The sequence below is a fragment of the Panthera leo genome, chromosome C1 (genome assembly GCF_018350215.1).
Source record: "Panthera leo isolate Ple1 chromosome C1, P.leo_Ple1_pat1.1, whole genome shotgun sequence".
NCBI classification, from domain to species: domain Eukaryota; kingdom Metazoa; phylum Chordata; class Mammalia; order Carnivora; family Felidae; genus Panthera; species Panthera leo.
In genome coordinates this window covers 25022144-25045118 of record NC_056686.1, presented here as the reverse complement: position 1 = coordinate 25045118, position 22975 = coordinate 25022144, and the positions used below count along the sequence as shown (strand labels likewise).

General features: G+C 54.8%; 1 protein-coding gene across 2 annotated transcripts in view; it reads right to left on the bottom strand.

The window, feature by feature from the left end:
• Window positions 1-19417, bottom strand: part of ZNF362 (zinc finger protein 362) — a 40129-nt gene extending 20712 nt beyond the window's left edge. Inside the window, exons 1-3 of one of the 2 annotated variants that reach the window (XM_042951402.1) lie at window positions 19306-19417; window positions 5473-5598; window positions 75-138 (exon numbers count right to left, since the gene is read on the bottom strand). In XM_042951402.1, the coding sequence (XP_042807336.1) occupies window positions 75-138; window positions 5473-5510 (102 nt within the window). In that variant the 5' untranslated portion in view covers window positions 5511-5598; window positions 19306-19417. Of the gene's footprint in view, window positions 1-74; window positions 139-3746; window positions 4496-5472; window positions 5599-19305 lie in introns of those variants that run through there. The other variant, XM_042951401.1, reaches the window with a different exon arrangement.
• Window positions 19418-22975: the final 3558 nt, after the last annotated feature.

Sequence of the window (22975 nt, the reverse complement as noted above, 5' to 3'; positions counted from 1 at the left end):
CCGAAGCCCGGGGCAAAGCAGAGCAGCTCCAAGAGGGGGAGGGCGGCCGGAGGGCGACGCTCGCTCAGTCTTACCTGGCTGGGCATGGTGGGAGGAGGGGGCCAGAAGTAGGGGTTGTTAAATCGAGGCTCGGCCATCCTGCGGGGAGAGAGCGACTGTCACAGGGACCCTCCCCAGCCGCCTGGGGCGAGCTCCCGTCAGCTATACCCACTCAAGTCTGGCCCCACGTCTGGGACCCCCACCTCTGCAGGACCCTCACCCTGCAGCAGGGCAGGCCCCTTACCAGGCCCGGGCAACCACGTCTCCAGGCTGAGAAGTCAGGAATTCAGTGTCTCCCTCCGTGGGCCCCAGAGGGCAAAAGTCAGAGACAGGCCAGCTGTGCTCCCAGGTCCCCCATCACCCCAATGCCCGCAAACCGATCCCCATTCCCCAGAAGGGCCTGAAGCTGCAGAGCCCCCCGTGAACCCATGGATTGATTCCCACCCCACCCGACAGAGACACACTGGGGAGTCTTGGGGCAACTTCGTAAATGGCCACAGAACGGAGGCAAGCACCCAACCCTGATCCCTGCCCTTCTGACCCCTGCCCCTTTGAGTGCAGACAGCCTCATCGGAACATGGGGGGCATCCTGGGTCATCAGATACAGCCTTTCTGAAGGGCAATTTGGCAAGATGGTTTACAGAGACCCACAGGATTACTGCCCTTTGACCCAGGAAATTGTACCTCTGGAAAGTTATCTTCAAGAAGCAAGCACGGGCACGTGCAACACTTTACCTACAAGGACGTGTCCGCACACTGTGCTTAAGGAGGGGCTTGAGGAGGCTGGCAGCTAGGGCAGTTGGGGGCTCTTCAGTAGAAGTATGTGACAGCCTATCTGGTGGCCCTCACTTCTGGCAATTTCCTTGGCAGGCTGTGCAATTAGGCCTTTCACCCAGAGCAGTGTGAAGGATGGGCCTTCAGAGCTATCTTACTCTTCCAGAGGGTTCAAGTCTTCCTGCAACCCTAGAGTAAGTCAAGAAGTGACTTACAGGGACCGTGCTGAACGGAGTTTTCCATTAGGCCTTACTCCCTATCAAAATTCTCTTATTTATCTTGCTCCTACAGTAATTACTAACTAAATACCTACTGGTATTGCTGTTTAAATGACTGTTTGACTGTCAAGGCCAAAACGAAATGCCTTCCACCTCATCTCCTGGTCTTAGAAGCCTGAGGAGCCCCTACCAGAATGGCAGGCAGAGGGGTTTAGGAGAAAATTCTCAATACAATCTAATCTCAACACTTTAAGAAAGATCTTTTACATAAATTATCCTTGTAATCTTTACTTGAGAAATAGGCACGGGAGGTATTATTACCCCATTTTATAGGTGAAGAAACTGAGGCTTGGAGAGAGGGGAAGGGACCTGTCCAAGACCACAGGCTAGGGTACCAGAGTCAAACTAGAAAGTGGATTTGCTCAAGCCCTTTCCTCTGGGGAGTTCGCTTTGCAACCCCCCAGTCCTTGGTTGAGCAAATCTCATATGCAAGTGGCCTACACAGAACAACCTTTGCCCTTTCACTCCCAGCCTGGGGGCTGGGTAGGGTCTGAGCCTGGCCAGGCAGAAGGTCATAGTACCCTCCTCTGGGGTGGCTGGGTCGGCCCCTGCCCTCTAAGGGCCCTCCTGCTCCCTCTATCCGCAGACACCAAGCTGCCCCTTCCCTCCCAGCCCAGAACAAGACACACTTCCTGCCTGGAGTTCTCCCTGACTGTTCCAGATCCCTTTCTCAGAAAGACCTCAACACAAGAACAGTGAGGAGGCTGCCATTTACCAAGTGTCTACCCTGTGCCAGGCCCACTGACACTGAAAGGCAGGTACTCTCATCATCCCCATCTTACAACTGAAACAAAGTTCAGAGAGGTGGAGTGACTTAGTCAAGGTCACACAGCAAGTAAGTAGAGCTGAGATTCCCCCTCTAATCTGCCTGACTCCAAAGTCCAGCTGATTAGTCCCTTAGCTGTTCAAGGGAAAGACAAGGCATCCTGACTGCAGGCTTGTGAATATGCCCTGTCTTAGGATACAATGCGCACAGCTTGGGGGCAGGCACCCACACATCCAGAAGCTGTCCCTCCCAGCTGTCGTCCACCAGGGAAAACGTGAAGGGAACTGAGCTGAAGAGCCTGGGAGAGGGGGCTCCAGGCTGGGGCGGGGGAAGGGGAGCCGAGAACTGGATACACCTGCCTCACTCATCTCAGCATCCCCAGCAGCCAGGCCTAGAGGTGACCAACAACAGGAGTTGTATGACGGAATGAATACATGAAGGAATAATAATCAGAACTCAAGACAGCCACATACAGTTCGACGGTTGACAAAGCTCTTCTGTACCCACAGGCCTTCTCCTCAGAGCCCAAGGAAGCAGGGAATAGTCTCATCCCCATTTCACAGAGGGAAGCACTTTGCTCCAGGCCACAAGGACGGAGGCAGCACTGCACCGCCAGGTTGGGCACTGGCTCTCAGAGCCTCAGTTCTCCTCATCTGTGAAATGGGGTGAAGCAGGCTGCTCTGCCTCATTCCTGCCCTGCCCCACCCCGGCCCAGGGCTCTGCCTACCGCATCAGCTGTACCTTGACATTTCCTCCTTCTCTTCAGCTCAATGCCAAGTTCAGGTTTCCCAAAGCCCCTCCCTGGCTAGGGAGGTATGGGGAAGAAGGTGGCTGGCCTAGGGTCCCATGGCTGGAATAGAGCAACCTCTCTGCTACTTGTCTGGCTCCTGGCCAGGCAGGGATGGCCCCTCGCCCTGGCTTGGCACAGGCCCACAGAAGGGACGGGTCTGACCTGGGCCACTTAATCTGATCCCCGCAGTCTCTTCCTAATTTCTCCTCATCCTCCTCTGGCTGGTCTTAAGTAATTTAGTGATTCAGTCTGTGACCCTTGCCCTGGTGTATACCTACTGTGTGTCAGATGCAGGGAAGGCAGGCAGGGGTGGGGGGGGGCATTTGCTGAGCTCCTACTGAGTGTCAGGAACACTGCTAGGAGCACTTCAGGAGTAGCTCGTGTGAGCCTCCCAGAAAGCCTGTGAGGTGGGTATCCACCTCTGCAACCCTGGGACCTACATGACATGGCAGGCCGTCGCAAGAGGCGAGTGGGGAGGGTGGCTAGGGCTGGGCTAAGGTGCTCAGACCTTGTCTTAAGGGAGGGGTTTTAAGCAGGAGCAAGACTGGTCAGGTGTGTGTTTACAATAGGTGGACAGCAGAAAGGCCTTCCCAGCAGGGGCCACAGCTTGAGCAGAGGCATGGAGGTCTGAAAGGTCAAGGCAGGTTCGAGTCCATGAGCAGCCACCTTCAGGCACCAAAAAGAGAGCTGGAGAGGGGAGGTAGTGGGGGTACGGAGTGCCCACTGAGGGGCTGGGCTGGGATGCTGGCGGGGAGAAGGCATCAAGGGAGTGTGCTGGGCTGGGGAAGCAACAGAGCTAAGGGGCCTGAGGTCAGAGGGCGCAGCCTGAGGGCCGGGGCAGGGGAGAGGAGATGGGGGCAGGGGCAGAGGAGCCAGGTGGGCTGCGGCTGAGCATTCCCGTGGGGACAGGCAGAAGAGACACTGCTGGTGGTCGGACAGGACGTGCACACCAGGCTTCAAGCCCCAGAGAGAAGCCCAGACTGTGCTGTGAGCCGTGAAACACCGAGCCCTGACCCTTACAGTGGGCCAAGCACACTGTCACTTCGTTTTTCTGGCTCTAAAAGGTGAAGAAAGTTGGATGGGTGGATGAATGAAACACCTAGAGCTGCTTCTGTCAACAGCATCCTGATGGCAGCCGGCCCATCTATCCATCCATCTGTCCATCCATTTGTTCTGGATACGTTCTCTGGGCCACACCGGGACCAGCGCTGGGGATCCTGAGGCAAACGGGAGAGTCCTGCCATCCGGGAGCCCCAAGCTAAGTGGAGGAAGCAGACATGTGACCCCTCAAGCGTCTACCAAAGAGAACTCTCACCTGAGACCGGCTACATGCCACCGAGGACCTTCACGTGGTCCAGGCTGACCTTTCATGGCCTCACGCTGCCTCAGCCCTCTGTGAAGCTCTGTGTGCTGTGACCCTGGGCTCCTCATCTCAGCGTCTCTCACAGCTCCCACCCGCAGGCCAGGCTTTTCTCTCCCGCCCACCTCGTCCCTGAGTGGCCCATCCACTCTAGGATTTGAAAACCCAGCCAAGCCCCAAGTCTGCACCCCCAGACCAAGCCTGCCTCTGGAGCTCCGGGCCCACCTTCCAACTACCTCCCTTTTGCTGTCTCGTGGGCTGAGAGACTTGGTCTTCCCCTAGGACGTGTACCCCCGTAGCCATCCCCGACCACCCAGATGCTCCTGCCACAGACACACACGGGTCCCCAACACGTCCCTGCCCTCCCCTCCCAGCTCAGATCCACCACAAGCCGCATCCACGGGACTGCATTTCCAAATTCTCCCTCAAATCCACCCACTCCTCTCCCCGAGTCCTAGCTACGATCACCTCACCTGGACCAGGGAACAGCCTGCTTTGTTTAGAGCCCAATGTACCTGGATTCAAATCTCGGCTCCAACTCACCGGCTGTGTGATCTTGGGCAAAGCACTTGCTCCTGCCCCTCAAGTGAGGGATGAGCAGCCCAGAGCCAGGGACCTGACCCAGGATGGAAAAAAGGATCAGGGAGGACTTCCCAGTGGAGGTGATGCCTGCTTTGGGTCTTAAAGGGTAAGTGGGAGTTAGCCAGGCAACAAAGGAGTGGGGAGCATTCCCGGCGGAAGCAGCAGCCTGGGCACACCCCCAGAGGTGAGAAGCAGGAGCGCTGTGTGAGGAGAGCTGAGCATTCCAGCGAGGACTGGGAGAGGGGGGAGGAGGCTGGAGCAGCAGTCAGGACCTGACCTAGACGGTCGATTCCTGAATCCTAGGCCTGGAGTCTGGACTCGGAGCAGTGGGTGACGGGGCAGAATCTGTGGTCTAGAGAGACCCCTCTGACCGCTGCGTGCGGAAGGGACTGGAGAGGCCAGGAGAGGGGCAGCAGGAGGACACCCGTCAGGAGGCCCCTGGAGAATGGAATGGAAGTGAGAGGCATGGGCCGAGCTGGGCCAGGGAGGAGAGTGACCGAGGAGGCCTGGCTATTTGGTTGGAGCTGGAGGCCAAGGAAGCATGCAGGTCGCCCCCCACCACGTGGCCCAGGAGGCCCTCCGGACACCCACGCAGACAAACATGGTCACAGGAACATGCAGACAGCACCAAACTCGGACACACATGACAGACACAGACCTGTAGTCCCACACACGGACAGATGGGGACACAGAGCAGGAACCCACAGCTGCCAAGACAGGTGGGTGCTGTTACAGGAAGGGGAGTGCACACGGCCCCCAGGGGAGATCCAGGGGGAGGCAGTGAAGGCACTTGAAGTTGGGATGAACACAATTCCTTAATCCCCGCCCGCAAAGAACAAACCCCTCATTGACAGATTTCAACCTGGAGTCACAGGTTCCTTACCTAGAGTGTCCTTTCCCACTTGGTGAACTTCTACTCATCCTTCAAGACCCAGCTCAAGTGTTCCCTCTTCTACGGAGCTTTCCCTGAACCCCCAGTCAGTCACTTCCTCTGTGTTCCCAACAGCACCTTGTATATGGGAATAACAATAACAATAACAATAATAATAAAATGGCAGCTACTATTGATTTCAACACCTACTATGTGCCAGGCACTGTGCTGAGTGTGTCATATGCATCATGGCACTGAATCTTCCCAATGATCCTGTGAGATGTGCATTTAACAGAAGAGGAAACTGCAGCTCAGAGAGGTTGACCAACCTCCCCAAAGTCACACAGCTAGCAAGTAATGGAGTTAGGACACCACCCAGGTCTGGTCCAGCACTCCAGTGCCGATTGGTATGCTTATCTGTTTCCCTGGGTGACTTCCCTGCCAGACCACGAGCTCTTCACAGGTATAACTAGTGCTCATTCATCTTTGCCATTCCAGCACCTAGCCCAGAGTGGTCTCAGAAACTCTTTGTAGAATGAAAAAACACAATAATATTGACTACCTTTTCTTGAGCACTTACAGTGGGCCAGGAACTGTGTCAGGGCATTTTTACAGCCATTATTTTACTGGGGCAATAGACCCATGATACAGATGAGGAAACTGAAGTCCAGAGAGGTTAAGTAACTTGCCTGAGGTCACAGAGCCAAGTCTAGATTTAAAACCAGATCTGTCCATGACCGTTTCCCAGGAAGGTGGCCCCTGAGGCCAGCCTTGTAAGCTCCACAAAGGGGCACTGAAGAAGGGGTACACCAGGTGGCTGGGGTGGTCCAGGTACAGACAAACAGACACAATGCAGACAGGCAGCCCAGGGTGGCATGTGACTAGCCTTGCCCACTGCAGGACAGCAGGGTGCGGTTAAACAACCCTGTCCCACCCCCATCCCCAAACCATCCCACAGGCATCAAAAACTGAGATCTGCCCAGACCCCATGGCCACAGAGGAACGAGCTCCCAACAAAGCAAATGGGAGAGAGCAGGACCCAAAACGGTCCGGACACTATGATTACAAGGAGGCAAAAATAAAAACCTGCGTCAGAAAAAGCAAGCTGCAGGGAACCACACCCAGAGGGAGGGCTGGGAGAGGTGGCTGGAGCTGATCTGGTTTTTGTCTTTGTTTCTCTGATTTCCAGAGTCTCCGTAATGCTGTTCAGTTGCTTTTATAATGAAAACAATAAATTTATTCTCAAAGAAAAGACAGAAAACTGTTGGCAGCTCAAGGCAGAGGGGGAAGAGACAGAGGGTCTGGAGGCACGGAGGGGCAGGGGTGGGATCAGGGTCAGCTGGTGGTAGGCACTCAACTGACCACTGCGTGCCAGGCCCTGCACCGCCCCGTCCTCCAGGAAGGCATGACCTGGTTGGCAGCGGTGGATGTCAGCAAGGGCTACCCAGCAGAGGTAACATTCGCTGTGCACTGTGAGGCTGCTTTTAGGATTCTGCAGCGTAGGGAAAGAAGGTCTCCAGCACCTTCTCTGCCCGGGGCCAGGCCCTCTTCGGCTACTGCAAGAGTCCCTTCACTGGTTTCCCCACCTCTACCCACACCCCCCATTCCACTCTCCTTCTGCAGTCGCTGTGAGATTTCTAAAAGACAAAAGCAAATCACAATATTCACCTCCTTAGAACCTTCCATAGCTCCCTACTTCCCTCCAGACAAGGTCTGGTTTCCTGGGGCCTTGTTTGTCTGGTCCCTGCTGACTCCGTGGCCTCAATGGCCACCTTATACTCTGCCCAGCCAGAGAGAGATCCCCTAGTGCTCCACTTCCCTTCTTACTTCCTCACCATCAGTCAGGCTGCCCCCTCTCCCTGGAACCGTCTGACCTCCCCACTTCACTAGCTAACTGCAGATTATCCTCAAGCTCCAGCTTATGGACCACTTCCTCCTGAAAGCCTTCCAAAACTGCTCTACCTCTATCACCTCCTGGGCTGTGTTGGGAGCCTCTCCTCTGTTCCCTTTGTGCCCTACACATCTATCATCAGAGCACACATCCCTGTATTTTCTGTCTGTGTTCTTGTCCATCTCTGCTGTTGGACATGCTCTCTGTCAGGGCAGAATCATGGCTGGGTAACTTACCTTTTAGGCCCTAAGAGTACCTGATAAGTGTTTGAATGAATGAATGAATGAATGGATGGATGCTCAATGTGGAGGCAACTGAGTGTTATGGCCTAGATAGAGGGAAGTCCCCTCCCCTCCCCTGGCACTAAACTCTGTTCCCTGTTTCCTATATCTAAGCCCTATCTTCCTAATTGGTCTGAGAAGGGGCTATGTGTGCTCTGTAAAGGCTAGCAGACCAAAAAGGATGTGAACAGCTAATAAAGAATAGTTCTGCTTCCCTGGCAGTGAAAATGAAATGAGGTTCACCTCTTAAAATAACAAAGAGAAATAAGAAAATGATAATACGCTATGCTGGTGAGGGTATGATGAAATTGGCACTTCTATGCGTTATTGGTGGGAGTGCAAATTGGAACATTTCTAAAAACAGTCTGGCAATAACGTGACAAGAGCTCAAAAAAATGTTCAGACTTCCTGGCCTAGTGATCCCATTCTTGGTCATCTGTCCCTAGAAAATAGCCCAAATATAGACAAAGGTTTATGTACAAAGCTGTTTGCTTCAGTGGTTTGTTTTTGGTTTTTTTTTTTACCATATTGAAAAACTGAAAACAGCCAAAATTTTAAACAATGGGAGGATGGCTCTGTAAATCATGTTACACAGTGACATAGTCTACAACCATTAATAACGGCCAGTGTTTACCGGCATTGTAATGACTCATTTAACTCTCATATCAACCTTACAAGGAACTGAGGCACTGAGAGATTAGGGGAGCAGATTTTCTAAATTGTACGGACGGACGGAGCAATGATATCCATATAAAAACCAGGTACTGAGAGGAGGGAAGGAAAAGCCAGAATGCTAACAGTGACGGTGCTTCCGGCTTGGGGTGAGAGCAGAAATGGCAGGTTTGGACTTACCTCATTTCCCTATTCTGACTTTTCTGCAGGGTAGTTACGTGACTTTTTAAAAGGAATATTAATAAAACTATAGGTTCAGCAAGCTTAGGCTAAGCAACACAGCCCAAACCCTGCCCACAGCTCCACTAGGATTCTGGCCTCAGGCCCTGCGGGTTTACCCAGGAGGAGAGAAGGGCTAGGAGAGGGCCAGGGGCTTGCTCAAGGTCCCACAGTGAGCCTCCAGCCACACCCCAGACCCCAGTCAGGACACAGAGTCAGGAAGGGGCTCCCCGTCCTGGGTGGAGGCTTCGGAGGGGAGGCCCAGGCCAAAGCCTGCCCAGGTCACTCACTCCTGCTTGAAATCTCTCTCGGGTTCCCATCACTTTTGAGGTATGGTTCAAAATCCCCAGCACAGAGGCCTTTGCCAGTGAGGCTCTGCAGGCCATATGCATCCCAACAGGTACATCCCCATGGCCTCCCTCCTTCCAGCCCCACACCACCACCTGCAGTTCCCCCAAAACAAGTTGCTCTTTCATGCCACCGTGCCTTTGCACAGCCTGTGTCCTTCCATCATCCAGCGAAAGCTGTGCCAGGTGCCCATCAACCACCAGTCAGCTCAGGCGTCACAGCCCTAGGGAAGCCTTCCTGCTCACCAGCCCCCCCCACCCCCCACAGCTGTATTTGCAGCCTCTCCCCTGAGCTCCCACAGCCTCCTGGGCCTCCTCCACCACAGCACTGATCCCACTAAGCTAGAATTGCCTGGTTCCTTGTCCACCCAGTCCCCGGCGTAGCTGTGAACTCCCTGAGATCAGAGCTTGGGTCTGGTTCTTAGTTACAACCCCACACCCCAACTTGGCCCCACAGCTCACCTGGCTCTTCTTTCAGGTCTCAGCTAAAGGTCACTTTCAAACTCTCCCTAGCAGAAAGTAGATTACCCTGTTATCCATACCCACAGCCCCCTGCATTCTCTGCCATCTCTCTATCAAGCCTCTGGAAACTCCCTCCAGTCGTGACTCGAAAGGACAGGGCCACCAATGCAGCCCCAGAGCCAAGTGCTGGCCACACAGTAAGTGCTCAGGTGCCTAGTTCATGCTAGGTGCTCAATAAACGTGCACTAAGAGAGAAGGGCTGTGCCTGAGAGAGGAGGGGTCTGTCCACGTGGGCTCTGAAGACTGAGGGCTTTGCCAAGAGAGCCAGAGGGTAGAGGAAGAGGATTCCAAGCAGAGGGGCGGTGTGCGCAAAGACATGGAAAACTGGCTAGCTTCCCAGGGTAGCTAAGCGTTCTCAAACCTGCTCCCTGCCCGAGTGGCAACAAGCTGATGCTGGGGCTCAGGTGAGCTATGGGGTGGGGGCGCTCCTGGGAAGATGCGTTCATCCCATCGAGGGATGCACGAAGATCTCATGAAGGCGGGACTTACTAAAGGAGGAAAGCAGAGAGGTCAAGAGAAGCCAGGGAAGGGCAGGCCAAGGAGTAAGAAGTACACATGCAAAGGCCCAGAAGCAGGAATGCACAAAGCATCACGTTTGGTCTGGCGTGGGTATGGTGCAGGAATTTGCAGAGGAAGAAGGGAAAGGTGTCTGGGGCTGTTCATAAAGGGCCACAGTTCCAGGCTGAAGTGCTTGGATAAAAGGCCATGGGGAGCCATGGAAGGTCTCTGAGCAGGGGAAGGCCACGGTCAGGGTTTTCAGTGGACAGGTTATTATGGGGCCAGAAGGATGGTCTGGGAGGGACAGGCAGGAGATGGTCTAGGAGAGAGAAGCTGAAGTTTGCCATCTTCCCAGCTTGAGACCCCCATGCGCTCCAAGTTGGCCTCTCACGACCCCTCTGCCCTCCATGTGCCCCCACTCCATGCAGCCCAGAGTGCTGAGCCCAGCTGCTGGGTCCCACCCTGCCTCCAAGAGCCAGGCCAGCCTAAGGAGCTCGTGCCTGGGAACTTCCTGTGGGGACCGAGGCTCCCGAGGGTCCTGGATCCAATTAGGCTGGGTTTCCGCAGCCCCGCAGGGCTGGAAGGGCAGTTTTCACTGAGGGAGGGACGGATCCGCAGAGAGAGAGGCTGCTATCTGTGCCCTGGTCAGTGGTAGCTGGGACGCTGCCCTTCCCCTCGCAGTCCCTCCCACTCCCTGCCCCACCCGCTCTCCAGTACCAGCCACCCAAAGATACCCAGGGCAGTTATACTGTCTGGGAGCCTCGGTGCCCTCATTTATAGAACGGGCCAGGTTCCCCTTCTCAGGCAAGAGAACCTGAGGTTCTCTTTCATGCCACTGTGCCTTTGCACAGCCTGTGTCCTTCCATCTGGGGCCATCACCCAGCTGGAGCCCTGCCAGGTTCCCATCAACCACCAGTCAGCTCAAGTGTCATGGCCCTGGGGAAGCCTTCCTGCTCACCGCCCGGCTGTATTTGCAGCCTCTCCCCTGAGCTCCCACAGCCTCCTGGGCCTCCTCCACCACAGCACTGATCCCACTAAGCTAGAATTGCCTGGTTCCTTGTCCACCCAGTCCCTGGCATAGCTGTGAGCTCCTGAGGTTAGTTACCCTTCTGCTGGCTTAGAATACATGCCCTTCTCTGCTTCCATCTCCCCTGGGGACTCCCAGCTCCCATCCCCACACGGAACTCCTTCTGCCGGCGTGAAATGACAAGAAGAAGAAGTAACTGAGCCTGTGTTCCATGCCAGGCACTGTCAGACAGTTGACAAGCATTTCTCTCAGGCTCCGAACGACCCTGTGAAGTAGATGCTGTGAGCATTTTGAAACACGACACACATTCAGAAAGATGCTAAGAACATAGACGAACAACTAAATGACTACTTAGAAAACACACACCCCGGGCACCCAACAGGCCCCGACCCCATGTCCCTTCTCCCATCCCCTGAGGGCCCCGCCCTCCTGGCTTCTACCCCAATCTCTTCCTTGTTTGGAGTCAAGAATGGGGCTCCGGCCCAGTCACACAGCTGATGAGGGCAGAGGGAGCTTGAACCCACTGCCGCCAGCTTGCTGTGTGACCTTTATAAAACAGAGTTTCAACGAAATCACAGTCTGGGTTCCTGGATCCTCTGAGGGACAAATGGCAACTCAGGGGCTAAAAGCAGTTTCTGTACAAAACAGCCCGGGTCAAAACCCCAGCTCCGGCCCTTGAGATTGTTACCAAACTGAGGATGACAATGGTATGTCCACAGGGCTGTCGCTGTCATTTGGAGTTCGTAGGTACCCAGTCTTGAGAATGGTGCCTGGTGCAGTAAGGGCTCTGTAAGCCTTAGCTATTGTTGTTCTGTTAGGTTCCCTAAGGCGTAAGGGAGCCCTTCCCAACATTCCAAAGACCCACATGGAAATCTGACCAACCAAGGAGGTGAACTGGGCTGCGGTGGGGGGAGTACAGCAGCTCAGGCAGGCTTTTAGGACCCCTAGGGGCTGCTCCGCCGACTGCTGGAGAGCCAAGTCTGGGATTAACTCCAAATGGGAGAGCCGAATGCTGAACCCCCCAGGCTCTGGCCTGGTCCCCAGGAGCTTTCTAGACGGGTCCTAGAGGTCCCAGGCTGGGAAGCCCTGGCAGGTGGTCACAGCCTGTTCTCATGCTATGCCTCAGGATCCCCGGCGGGGGGGGGCGGGGGGGGGGGGTGCAGGCAGCCTGTGGGGCAGGTCAGACAAAGCACAGGCCTGCAAAGAGAGTGGCCCTAAGCAGGGCAAGTCAGCAGAGGGTTGGCTGGTCAGAGAAGGGTGGGGAGGGCCCAGGCTAGACACCTGGAGAGGGGCAAACAGGCCGGGGAAGACCTACTACAGGCCCTGCCACACCAGGCCCACCTTGCCCTTGCCCTTTACACCCTCCCTTTATATCACCCCCAAGGGATGGTCTTGGGGCCATCACCTTCTCCATGTTCCTTGATTTCCCACTTCATGGTCTTTGCCCAGGCCATTCTCTGGCCAGAATGCCCTTTACCTGGAACACTGCAGCACTCCCTCCCAGAAGCACCTCTGCCCTGCATACACCACAGTAAACCTAAAACCAAGAAGTTACAGGGAAGCATAGCTTCCCAGAGAAGTATTTCCTTCCTAGCATTTGCCAAAATCTGTAATCAATCACCATCCGTGTGCTCTTCGGTGTAATGTGGGTCTCCCCCGCGAGGGCAGGGACCACATCGACGCTCCTCACCTCTACCTGCACCAGCATCTAGCACACGGCCTGGGATATAGTAAATGCTCAAGAAATACCACTGAACCAAGGGGAGAAGCTGAGCTGCCGGCTCCACCGCCCCAAGCCGATCCAGGCAGGGCATGGGTCCACACGCCAGTGCGAGGGTACACCTGAGGGCTCGTGCGCAAGGCCCAGGATGTGAGGCTACACCTTCGTGGGTGGAAACGAGTGTGTGCCTGCAAGATGTACCTACATGTAAGACACACGCGTGCCCAAGTATGCCCGTGTGCAGATGATGAAGCTGGTGTGGGAACGCACATGAGGGACAAGCTTGCAGCTACGCATCGTTTCCTGGGAGGGTATAGGCGGGGGTGGTAACCCTGTGAGTGGCGGGAGTGCATGTGTGTGTGTGATGTGTGTGTACCGTGTGTGTGGATGTGCACTCCAGCAGACGTGCCTCCTGAACTGCTGGCTCCTGCAGGCCCGGTTCGGGGTATGTCTGGTGGTGTTTCTGAAATAGCAGGGGAGCAGCCCAAGTTGGCAAAACCGGGCAGGCGGAACACGTCAAAAACGGTAGCGAGGGGCGCCTGGGTGGCTCAGTCGGTTCAGCGTCTGACTCTTGATTTCGGCTCAGGTCGTGACCTCACGGTTGGGAGATCGAACCCCGCATCGGGCTCCACACTAAGCATGGGGCCAGCTTGGGTTGGGATTCTCTCTCTCCCCCTCTCTCTGCCCCTCCCTCTCCCTCTCTCAAAATAAATAAATAAACTTAAGAAAAAAAAAAGGGATGGTAGTGAAATGGTTGATGGTGTGATTACGTATGAATGTGCATGTTTAAGTGTATCTGGGGGTGTGCCCACCCCAGCCAGGTACCCTCCCCCTCATCAAAGAACTTGAAATGGCTAGTCTGTCCCCTCAAGGAGCATGAAACCTTTGCCCAAAGCTCAGAGAAGGACCCAGATGGTGGGGGCCCATCTCCCCCAGCTGTATCCTATAGCTATATGGATGAAGCAGGGACAAGCCAGGACACTTTGGGCCCCAGAAGCAAATCCCTTGGCGTTCCCTACACACCTTATCCACTGAAGACACCACTTGGTCCCCTCCCCAAATCCTACCCAGTCTCCAAAGCCCGGCCCCAGCCGCAGGTTCCAGGAAGCCATGCCCACCTCTTCAATCCCACCCAAGTGCCAGGCGAGGCACCGGGCCCCTTATGGGGCCTGTACATCCAGGAATGTGACCCCTTTATGGATGTAAAGAGACGGGCACTAAAGAGGGAGCAGCTTCCCCAACAAGCACTGTTCCTGTCCTTAAACCCCAAGCCACATACTGTGGCAGCCTGTTGGCACCTGGGGAGCAGAAAGCGTGCCACGCAAAGCATTGTAAGGTGTGTGTGGCCTTGGACAAGCCCTACCTACTCCTCTCCCTTCCTGCTTTATTCCCCCAGTGGACAGGGTGAGGTTTGCCTGGGTAATCTGTGAGGCCTACCTCTCTCCAGTTAGTGCATGACTTTAGATCTCAAATGATTCTCAAGGAATTGGGTACATAAACATCATCAGAGGGAGACTTTCTTGGGGCTACGTGGAGAGAGAACTGTCCTCTTTCCCCGAGTACACCAGGCCTGTCCGATACCCTGGGCAGGTGCCTAGCACAGTGCTCCAGGCACAGGAGGAACTCGGGACCCATGCTTTGTACACACTCATTCTTTCACTCGCCCGTACATTCAGCACCATGCACCAAAGCTGTCTGCCCTTCAAGGAGCTCACAACTCAGTGGGGAGAAAAAGGCTGCCAAAGTCATGAAATCACAAGGTCAAAAGCACTGGGACTCCATAACGCTAACATCACCACCCAGTTGTTATTCACAGGGGAAGCGCAGCACTTTATACTTTGTAGAGAAAATCTTTCTGGCAAGGACAATTTGTCTGACAAGAAGAGGCTGGGGGCGACCCACCACTCCAGCTGAGATCAGAGGCCCTTTTGTCAAGGATGTGGGAGGGGGATTATTGCTCTGTGCAGGGGCGGGGAGTGTCGGGTGAGGCTGGACTTCCCTTCAATAGCTGTAGGATTCTAAGGAGTCCCAGAGTACTGGGTTCAAATCCTGAAATGCCCCCACCAAGGTCTGTGGACTCGGGCAAGTTACCTAGTCTCTCTGTGCCTCGATTTCCTCATCTGTAAAATGGGGGTGACGACAATGAGAATTTAATACGTTAACACTTATAAACTCTCGGGGAACGTGGCCTGATCCAAAGGAAGTACTCTGCACGGTTAAATAAGTAAGGCAGAGAAAGTCCTTTTTCTAAGATTCTAAATCCCAGATCAGAGCACACGAAGACTCCAAGTGTCAAAGGTTCTGAGATTGGAAGAGACGGAGATTCTCAGATCCCATGATTTAATCACCTCGTTATTTCCTAACAACAGCCGGGAGCCTCCCGGGGGAGAAGAGGACAGAGCTCAGTGTCACTTCATCTCCCAGGCGCTGCTCTACACGCAGGGCCACTGCCACACCTGGGCTCCTGGCATTTCTTCACCTCCACTAAAGCCCCAGCCACACCGTGCTGGAAACACCTACCGACTCGCCTGCGAGGGGCTGAAGCATGTTCAGCAGTGTAGACAGGCAAGAAGTGCAAATGAAGAATAAATGAGAAAGCTTCAGATACTGATAAGGGCCACAAGAGAAAGTGGTAAGGTGCTGACGTGACAGAGTGGGAAGCTATTCCAGAGCAAGTGGTCAGGGGAGCCCCTCGGAGGAGGTGACATCTGAGCAGAAACCTGTGAGACAAGAAGGTGCTGGCCATGCAAACATTTGGGAGGGTTCTAGGTGGAGGATAGGCAAAGGCCCTGCCAACAACCTGTAAATTCAAGGTGCAGAAAGAAGCTGGTGTGGCGGAGGTGGTGGGCCTGGGGAGGGGGTGTGCAGGGGGGCCGAGGGGCTCCAGGCAGGCCCAGACCACGAAGGGCCTTGTAGGCTCACAAAGAACTTCGGATTTTTGTTCTTTGAAATGCCCTGGAAACACTGGAAGAATTTCAGCAGGGGCACGACAAGCCAGGGCAGGGTGTTCAGGGTCCCCATCTCATTTCGCTCATTTTGACGACATCATGATGGGTTTCAAAATCAAGGCGGGCTTAGGTTGGTGATCAGCAATCCTTACCATCCAGGTCGCGTACACTGAGTTCCTACAACATAGCCTGGCCAGGGCTTGGAGACAGCCCAGACACTCTTGTCATCACTCCCCCAAACCCACAAGAGATTCACAGTGTACCTCATTTTAAGGATGAAGAAACTGAGATTGAAAAAGGGGAAGAATGTGTCCAAAGTGACACAAGCCATGTACCACCCTGTGCAAACTGTAAAGTCTGATTCACAAATGGGACTTGGTCCAGGACCTGGATCCACCATCATGATGGTCTGTGGAACTAAAACCATTGATATTTTTAAGGCTCCTCTTCACCAAAAGACCTTCCCTGTGACACATGTAGGCACCCACGAATACTGCCCTATGTTCCACGTACCTGAAGTCTCATACCTCTTCCCCATTGGCTTCAGAGCCCGGGAAGACTGTACTTGTACCTCACGTGGCCATCCAACCTGTGCTGGGTAAGCTGGGGACTGGATGGATGGAAGGATGGAGGGATGGACTACCAAAATGGCCAACCACTAAACTCACAAATGGATAATGAAAAGAATAAAGGGATGATCTAGAAAGCCAATGAACAAATAAACACTGAGAGTAGTGGAAGGAAGGAAGGAAGGAAGGAAGGAAGGAAGGAAGGAAGGAAGGAAAGAAGGGAGGGAGGGAGGGAGGGCTGGCTTTGCTTTACAGAAAGGCAGGGCAAGGAAGTATCTGCCCAGGAAAGGGCAGGCCAGGCTAGCTTCAGACCCAGTCCACACCTCACCCACACACAGCTTCCTTTCCATCTGGGGCCATCTTGCCTCCATTCCCCAAGCCTGAAAATAGCCTATTTCTCAGCCCCTGGACAAACCCACGTCTCTGGTGAGGTGTTGGCCATTACAGTACCCACTACCCCATCAGCAATCACCACCAGCAGCAATCACTGCTTCCCAGGGCCCAGTGGAGCCTAGCAGAGGGTAGAGTGGTTCACTCTCCCTCTGTGTGTCTCATAGAGGAAGGGAGACAGGAGACCAGGGTTCTGGTCCTAGCTGGGACCCAAACTGCTGGGTGACTTCAAGCCACTGGCTTCCCCTCTCTGAGACCAGGTGACCTCTCGGGGCCTTTTCAGCCCTGACATTCTATAGGGTTGGGGCCTCCAGATTTTTACACAGTCGCTGGGTCAGCAGAAGAATTTGAGAGACCAAACACTAGAAGGTAGGGGAAAGTCTTATCTACAAGCACCAAAGTCCACCTAGAAGCCTGGACAAGGAGTCTGGAGGCTTGTTTAAGCCCTCATCTGCCACTGCTTAACATCTCCAAGCCTCAGTTTCCTAAATTTTGAAATGGGGTTAAATATCCCCACCTCGACAATTTCAACCCAGGTGAGTTTCGGGGAGAGCCTGATGTGGTAACAACCATGTACCACACTATGCAAACTGTAAAGTTCCATTCATAAACCAGGGTTACCATGGTCGGTTAGCGGGCAGTGAAGGGTGACGTGCTGTCCTACTCCAGTTCAGTACTGTCCAAAATGATTCTTCCAGCAGTCAGGGCCTCCACAGAGAACAGTGGAGAGGGCCCAGAAGTGGGAGCCTAGACATCTGGGTCCTATCTCAGCTCTCCTAACTGGCAGTGTGACTTTGGGCAAGTCACTGCCCCACTCTGAACCTCAGTTTCTTCATCTGAAAAACACCTAGCTTGGGACCCTCTGGCCCAGGCATGCCAAGTTCTGCAGCCCTGAACCCCTAACCACCACCCCCCATCCCACCCCGCCTTCAATCCCTGACTCTGCCCTCAGGGAGCTCACATTGTCATGTGGAGACAAGATACAAACCAGAAGTTGAGAACTAGAGGGGTCTCCCCTCCTGGAGATGCTGGGACAGGGGCTAGAAAAAGGCTCAAGGTCCTTCCTGAACAAACTTTCCCAAAGAGGGAAAGACCAGGCCCAACCTGCCCTGGAGCCTTGGACAGCGCCTGGGCCTGGCCTTCAGACCCTCCTGTAGCCTTCAAAGCCAGCAGGCTCTGACCTGTCCAGCAAGATACTTCAATAACTTTGCCCAAGTCCAAACTACCTCCCAGAGAGGTGCCTTCAGAGTGTGGACAGAAGTAGCAATAAAGGGTAGGAGGACCACCACGGAGAGGCTCAGACTAGCAAACCAGTGCCCCCCACACACCGACCAGCCCTCTCCTGCCCCTCCCCTCAGATAAAACCCACTGGGGCCCCCCCTAGCCTGAACCCTGACAAAAGCCCACCACCCCGGGGGGTATGTGTCACCAGATGCCACCTCCAGAGGCCAGGAGGCCCACCAGATCAAAGAAGGGGCTCTCTAACTGCCAACCACCAAACACCAAACACACTGCCGGAGGCTCCAGAAGCCACCCCAGCGCCCAGGGCATGATTCCTGCCTACAAGGGGGCCCCCTGGCCACCCATGAAGGAGACACCCCCACATCCCCACACACACTGCTCCAAGGCAAGACAGGGGAGAGCAGGATTATTTCCTCATGCCAGGGGTCTGAGTTGGAAACCGTGGGCCCATTCAGAGCCCCTATTGCCATATTTGCCAAATCTGTGGATATAGTTCCTTACAATGCCATTTTTATAGAGCCTCTTCCAAAAAGACATTTCCTGGTCCCCCCAAGTCCCCATCACCAACCCTCCACGTGCCCCCCGCAGCTCTGAGGAAACCGGCAGTTAACTTTTTCCCAAAAATCCTGCAAAGGCGGCTGCCTGGGAGGGGGGGGAGGGGGGAGAAATGGGCCGCGAGATCCTTTCGCGGCATTTCACCGCCTTCCGAAAAAAAAAAAAAAAAAAAAAAAAAAAAAAAGCTAAAAAAAAAAAAGAAGAAAACTTTCGGAGTTAACTTTAAATTCCCAGCCCTCCCCCCAAATCGCCCAGCGGCTTCCTTTTTTTTTTCCTTTAAAGTGCAATTGCATTGTGTCTCACCTCCCCGAAAGGCTCGCGGCTCTCGCCAAAGAAAAGGAAAAAAAGCCAACCCTTCGGGTGCCCCCTCTGCTTCCAGCCGCCTCTCCCACATTCTCAGACAGTTTTATTAAAATTTTCAGACAAAAGAAAAACAAAAATGGCAGCCTGGCTTATTTTTAAAACAGGACAGGGACGCCATATTCTGCAGATCTGCAAAAAAGGGGAGAAATCCGGCACTGGCCGCTCCACCGGGCCGGCTGCAAAGTGCGCGAACCGCGCCGTTTGCAATCCGTTTATTTGCATTAAGCCCCATGAATCATTGTTTACCGGAGAATTGCAGCAGGTTTGAATAGCCCGGCTTAAGAAAACACACACACACACACACACGCACACACACACACACACACACACACACACACGCACACGCACACACTCGGAGAGCAGACCCAGACACGCCGCCGGAGACACTTCCTACCCGCGCGCCGCCGCCGCCGCCGCTCCGGGCCGGGCCCGAGGCGCAGGCGGCCCCGGGCCCTCGGAGCGCCCCGGCCCGCGCTGACAGCGCCCGCGCCCGGCCCGCGCCCCAGCCCGCAACTCGGCGCAACTTTCCCGCGGGCGGGCGCTCGGGCGGGCGCCCGCCGCCGCCGGGCCCGCTCCCCGCGCGCCCCGGGCCCGCACGGACCTGGCTGTGCTGGCGGCGGCTCCGGGACGCGGCCGCAGCCCCGCGCCCGGCGGCCCTCGCAGGGCCGGGCTGGGGCTCCGGCTCCGGGCTCCGGCTCGGGCTCCGGCTCGGTGCGGAGCCGCGCGCAAACCTTCCGGGTCGCCTGCTGTTCACTTCTGGGTTCTGCAAGCGCCGAGGCGGCGGCGGCGGCGGCGGCGGGAGGCTGGGTCTGCAGCGCCGCGCGGCCCCCCGTGCGCTCGGCGAGCCCCCGCGCCAGGCGCCCGGCTCCGGGGGGGCCGCGTCGGGCCCCCGCCTCTCCGGCTGCGCAGCCCGTCCGGCCCCGGGGGCTCCCGCGAGTGGGCAGCGCCGGGCGCGGGCGACGGCGCGCGAGGGGAGGGGGCCGGGCGGGGGGCGGGGGCGGGCCGCACGCTGGGGGCCCCGCTCGGGCCCCGGGGCCTCGTCTCGCGCTCGCCGCCGCTGCCGCCGCCGCCGCCGCCGCCGCCGCCTGGCAAAGTTGCGCCGCGCCCCCCGCCCGCGCCGCGCCCGAGGCAGAGCCACAAAGGAACTCCTCGCCCCCCTCCGCCCGCCAGAGCCGAGCGGGGAGGGCACCGGCGCCGGGCCCTAGGCCAGCCCCTTCCCCAGCGCGGGGGCTCCCGGGGCCCCGGCGGCCGCGGCCATTGTCCCGCCCAGGCCGGGCCGCCGCCTCGCCGCCCCCTCCCGGGTGATGGCGGGCTGGGGACCCGGGCCCGGCGGGGCCAGGCTGCCCCTGGGGGTCTCCTGCGCAGACGGCAGGCCGGAGGGGACCCCCGGAATGGGTCCCCACGGCTGGTAACCAACGACGGTGCTCAAAATCCAGGCTAAGATTTTTTTTTTTTTTTTTTTTTTTTTAAGAGGCGGACATGGGGATGGGGGCAGAAGTTTGTACTGGCCGGGCCACCCCTCCTTCTTTAGGTTCCGGCCCTCCCTGGCCCTAGGCCCGAGCCCCCAAGGGGTGGGGCCGCCTGAGGCTGTCAGCGGTTCTTCTCGCAAAGTCTGTCAGAGGTGGCACCGGCTGTCCCCCAGCTCCAGACCTTCGAGCCATCTGTGTGTGACTCCTCCTCCCGCCTCACCCTCCCCAGCCAATCAGTCACCAAGTCCTTCGGATTCGGCCTCCCGGGCTGTGTCAGCTTCCAAACTTCACTTCTACCTGAGGAGGCGGCCAGTCTCTGGGTCCTTTCACCGACTCAGACTTCTGTGACACTCAAAGCCACCCAGCCTCTAGGCCAAGAGGAATCAAGGCTGGCCCTGTCCTCAGGGAGCTCCCAGTCCCCAGGGAAGGACACACACACACACACACACACACACACACACACACACACAATCACCTGCCAGTTGTTTAGTTGTTTGCTGGTCCTCCTGGAAGCATTCCCAGTTGGGTGAATAGTGACTGAGGATCCACCATTCCACGCTTTCCTGGTTGGCTGGAAACACAGCCATGAACAAGTTGGACAAAGTTCCTGTCCCCATGGGGAGTTCAGTCTTGTACAGGGTGTCAAGGCTGTGAGCAACTAGAGGACCGGGCCTATGTAGGCCATTTGTTTCCAAGCCCCAAGCCCCAAGCACAGTGCCGCACAGAGGAGGGCACTGAACAATGTGGCAGGAATTAGTTGGAATTATAAAGCCCAAGGAGGGGGCAGGGAGGGGAGGAGTGGAGATGACACAGAGGAGGCCACTCTTCCTCAGCAAGGGGGAGGTCTTCTGAAATTAGATATAGGGTGAACCAGGAGGGGAAGAAGGAAGGACCTTCCAGTGTCCAGGAAAATGGGGGCGATAAAAGTATCAACTCATTGCTGAGAAGCTCAGTGCGATAATAATTAATAAATGGAAAAGGATCTCTCATGCAGAAGAATTCAAAATAGTTTATGGAGATATTCAAGGAGGGGGAGCAAACCCTAGGCTCCTAAGGTGTAGGCTGCAAATCGTGACTTCCTTCCAAAGTGCACGGTATGGAAAGGGAGGTGAAAGGAGTAACTTCACATTGGGGAAACCTGACAGCTACTACCATAGCCAGGTGATCAAGGCCAACACCAACAGCCACAAACCATGTTTTCAGTAAGTCACTTGATATGGCATGATAAAAGTGACACTTTATGTCTATGGTCTTCCAATAACCTATATAACGCCAGTCTTGTCATGACAAAAAACATGAGACCAACTCAAGTAGTAGAACGTCCTAAAAAATGCCTGACAGGGGCGCCTGGGTGGCTCAGTCGGTTAAGCGTCCCACCTCGGCTCAGGTCATGATCTCATGGTTTGTGAGTTCGAGCCCCACATGGGGCTCTGCGCTGACAGCTCAGAGCCTGGAGCCTGCTTCGGATTCTGTGTTTCCCTCTCTCTCTGCCCCTCCCCCACTCATACTCTGTCTCTCTCTCTCCCTGAAAATAAATAAACATTCAAAAAATAAAAAATAAATGATTAATTAAAAATGTTAAAAAATAAAATTAAAAAAATGCCTAACTGATACTCCTCAAAACTGTCAAGGTCATCAAAAACAAAGTGAGTCTGAGAACCTGTTACTGAGAACCTGTTAGGCCCAGAGGAACCTAGAGACATACAGTTAAATACCCTGTGGTCTTGGAACAGAAAAAAAGACATTAGGTAAAAACTGAGGAAATCTTAATAAACTATGGATTTTAGTTAATAATAATGTATCAGTAAAAGCATTCATCAGTATTTGTAACAAGATATGATAAACACAGTAACATAAGATGTTAAAAATAGGGAAAACTGGGTGGGGGATATATGGGAACTCTATAGTACTTTCTCAATTTTTCTATAAATCTAAAACTGTTCCAATAAAGTATAGTGCTAATAAGAAAAAGAAATTCCTAAAAAAGTGTACTAACCCACATTGTTGTTGATGCCGTTGTTCAATGAAATGATGGTTGGTGAAGCACCTAACACATTCTAAGGGCCCAACAAATGTTATTATGTTGCTATTATCACCATCATTGTCATTCTAGGCACCTGGAATAGCACGTGCAAAGGCACTGGAGTTTAGGGTGAAGAGAGAGATGGGGGACAGAATCCTGAAGGCTTTGATTGCTGAGTTGTGGTCTTTATAAGGGATTTATGTCCAGAGAGTACCATAATCTGGTCCATCTCTGCCTCACCAGCCTCCTGTCTAACTACCTGGAAAGCTATGCTCCAGCCAGCCAAAGTGGGCTGCCATCTTGGTCCTGGTCATCTCCCTTCCGAGGCCTTTGCACATGCTGTTCCCTCTGCCTGGGACCTTTGGTCCTTTTCTCCCCATGTCTTCAGTCTCTGGCAAACACCCACTTGTCAAAGCTCAGCTCAAACATCACTTCCTCTCTGAAGTTTTCTATTTATTTTGAGAAAGAGAAAGAGGGCAAGAGTGAGAGTGGGGCAGAGAGAGAATCCCGAGCAGGCTCTGCCACTGAGCAGGGCTCGAACCCATGAACCGGTGAGCTCGTGACCTGAGCCCAAATCAAGAGTCAGACACTCAACCCACTGAGCCACCGGGCGCCCCTCTGTGAAGCTGTTCTAGATCGTCTGCACATGGAAAGAGGCACTTTCCACTGGTTCCCAAGAGCACCATGGTCGTCTGGCCACACTGCTGGCAAAGCACTTATCATGATGCGTTAGAATAAATGTTTGCTGAATGGATGGGCAAATGATGGGGTGGACTGCA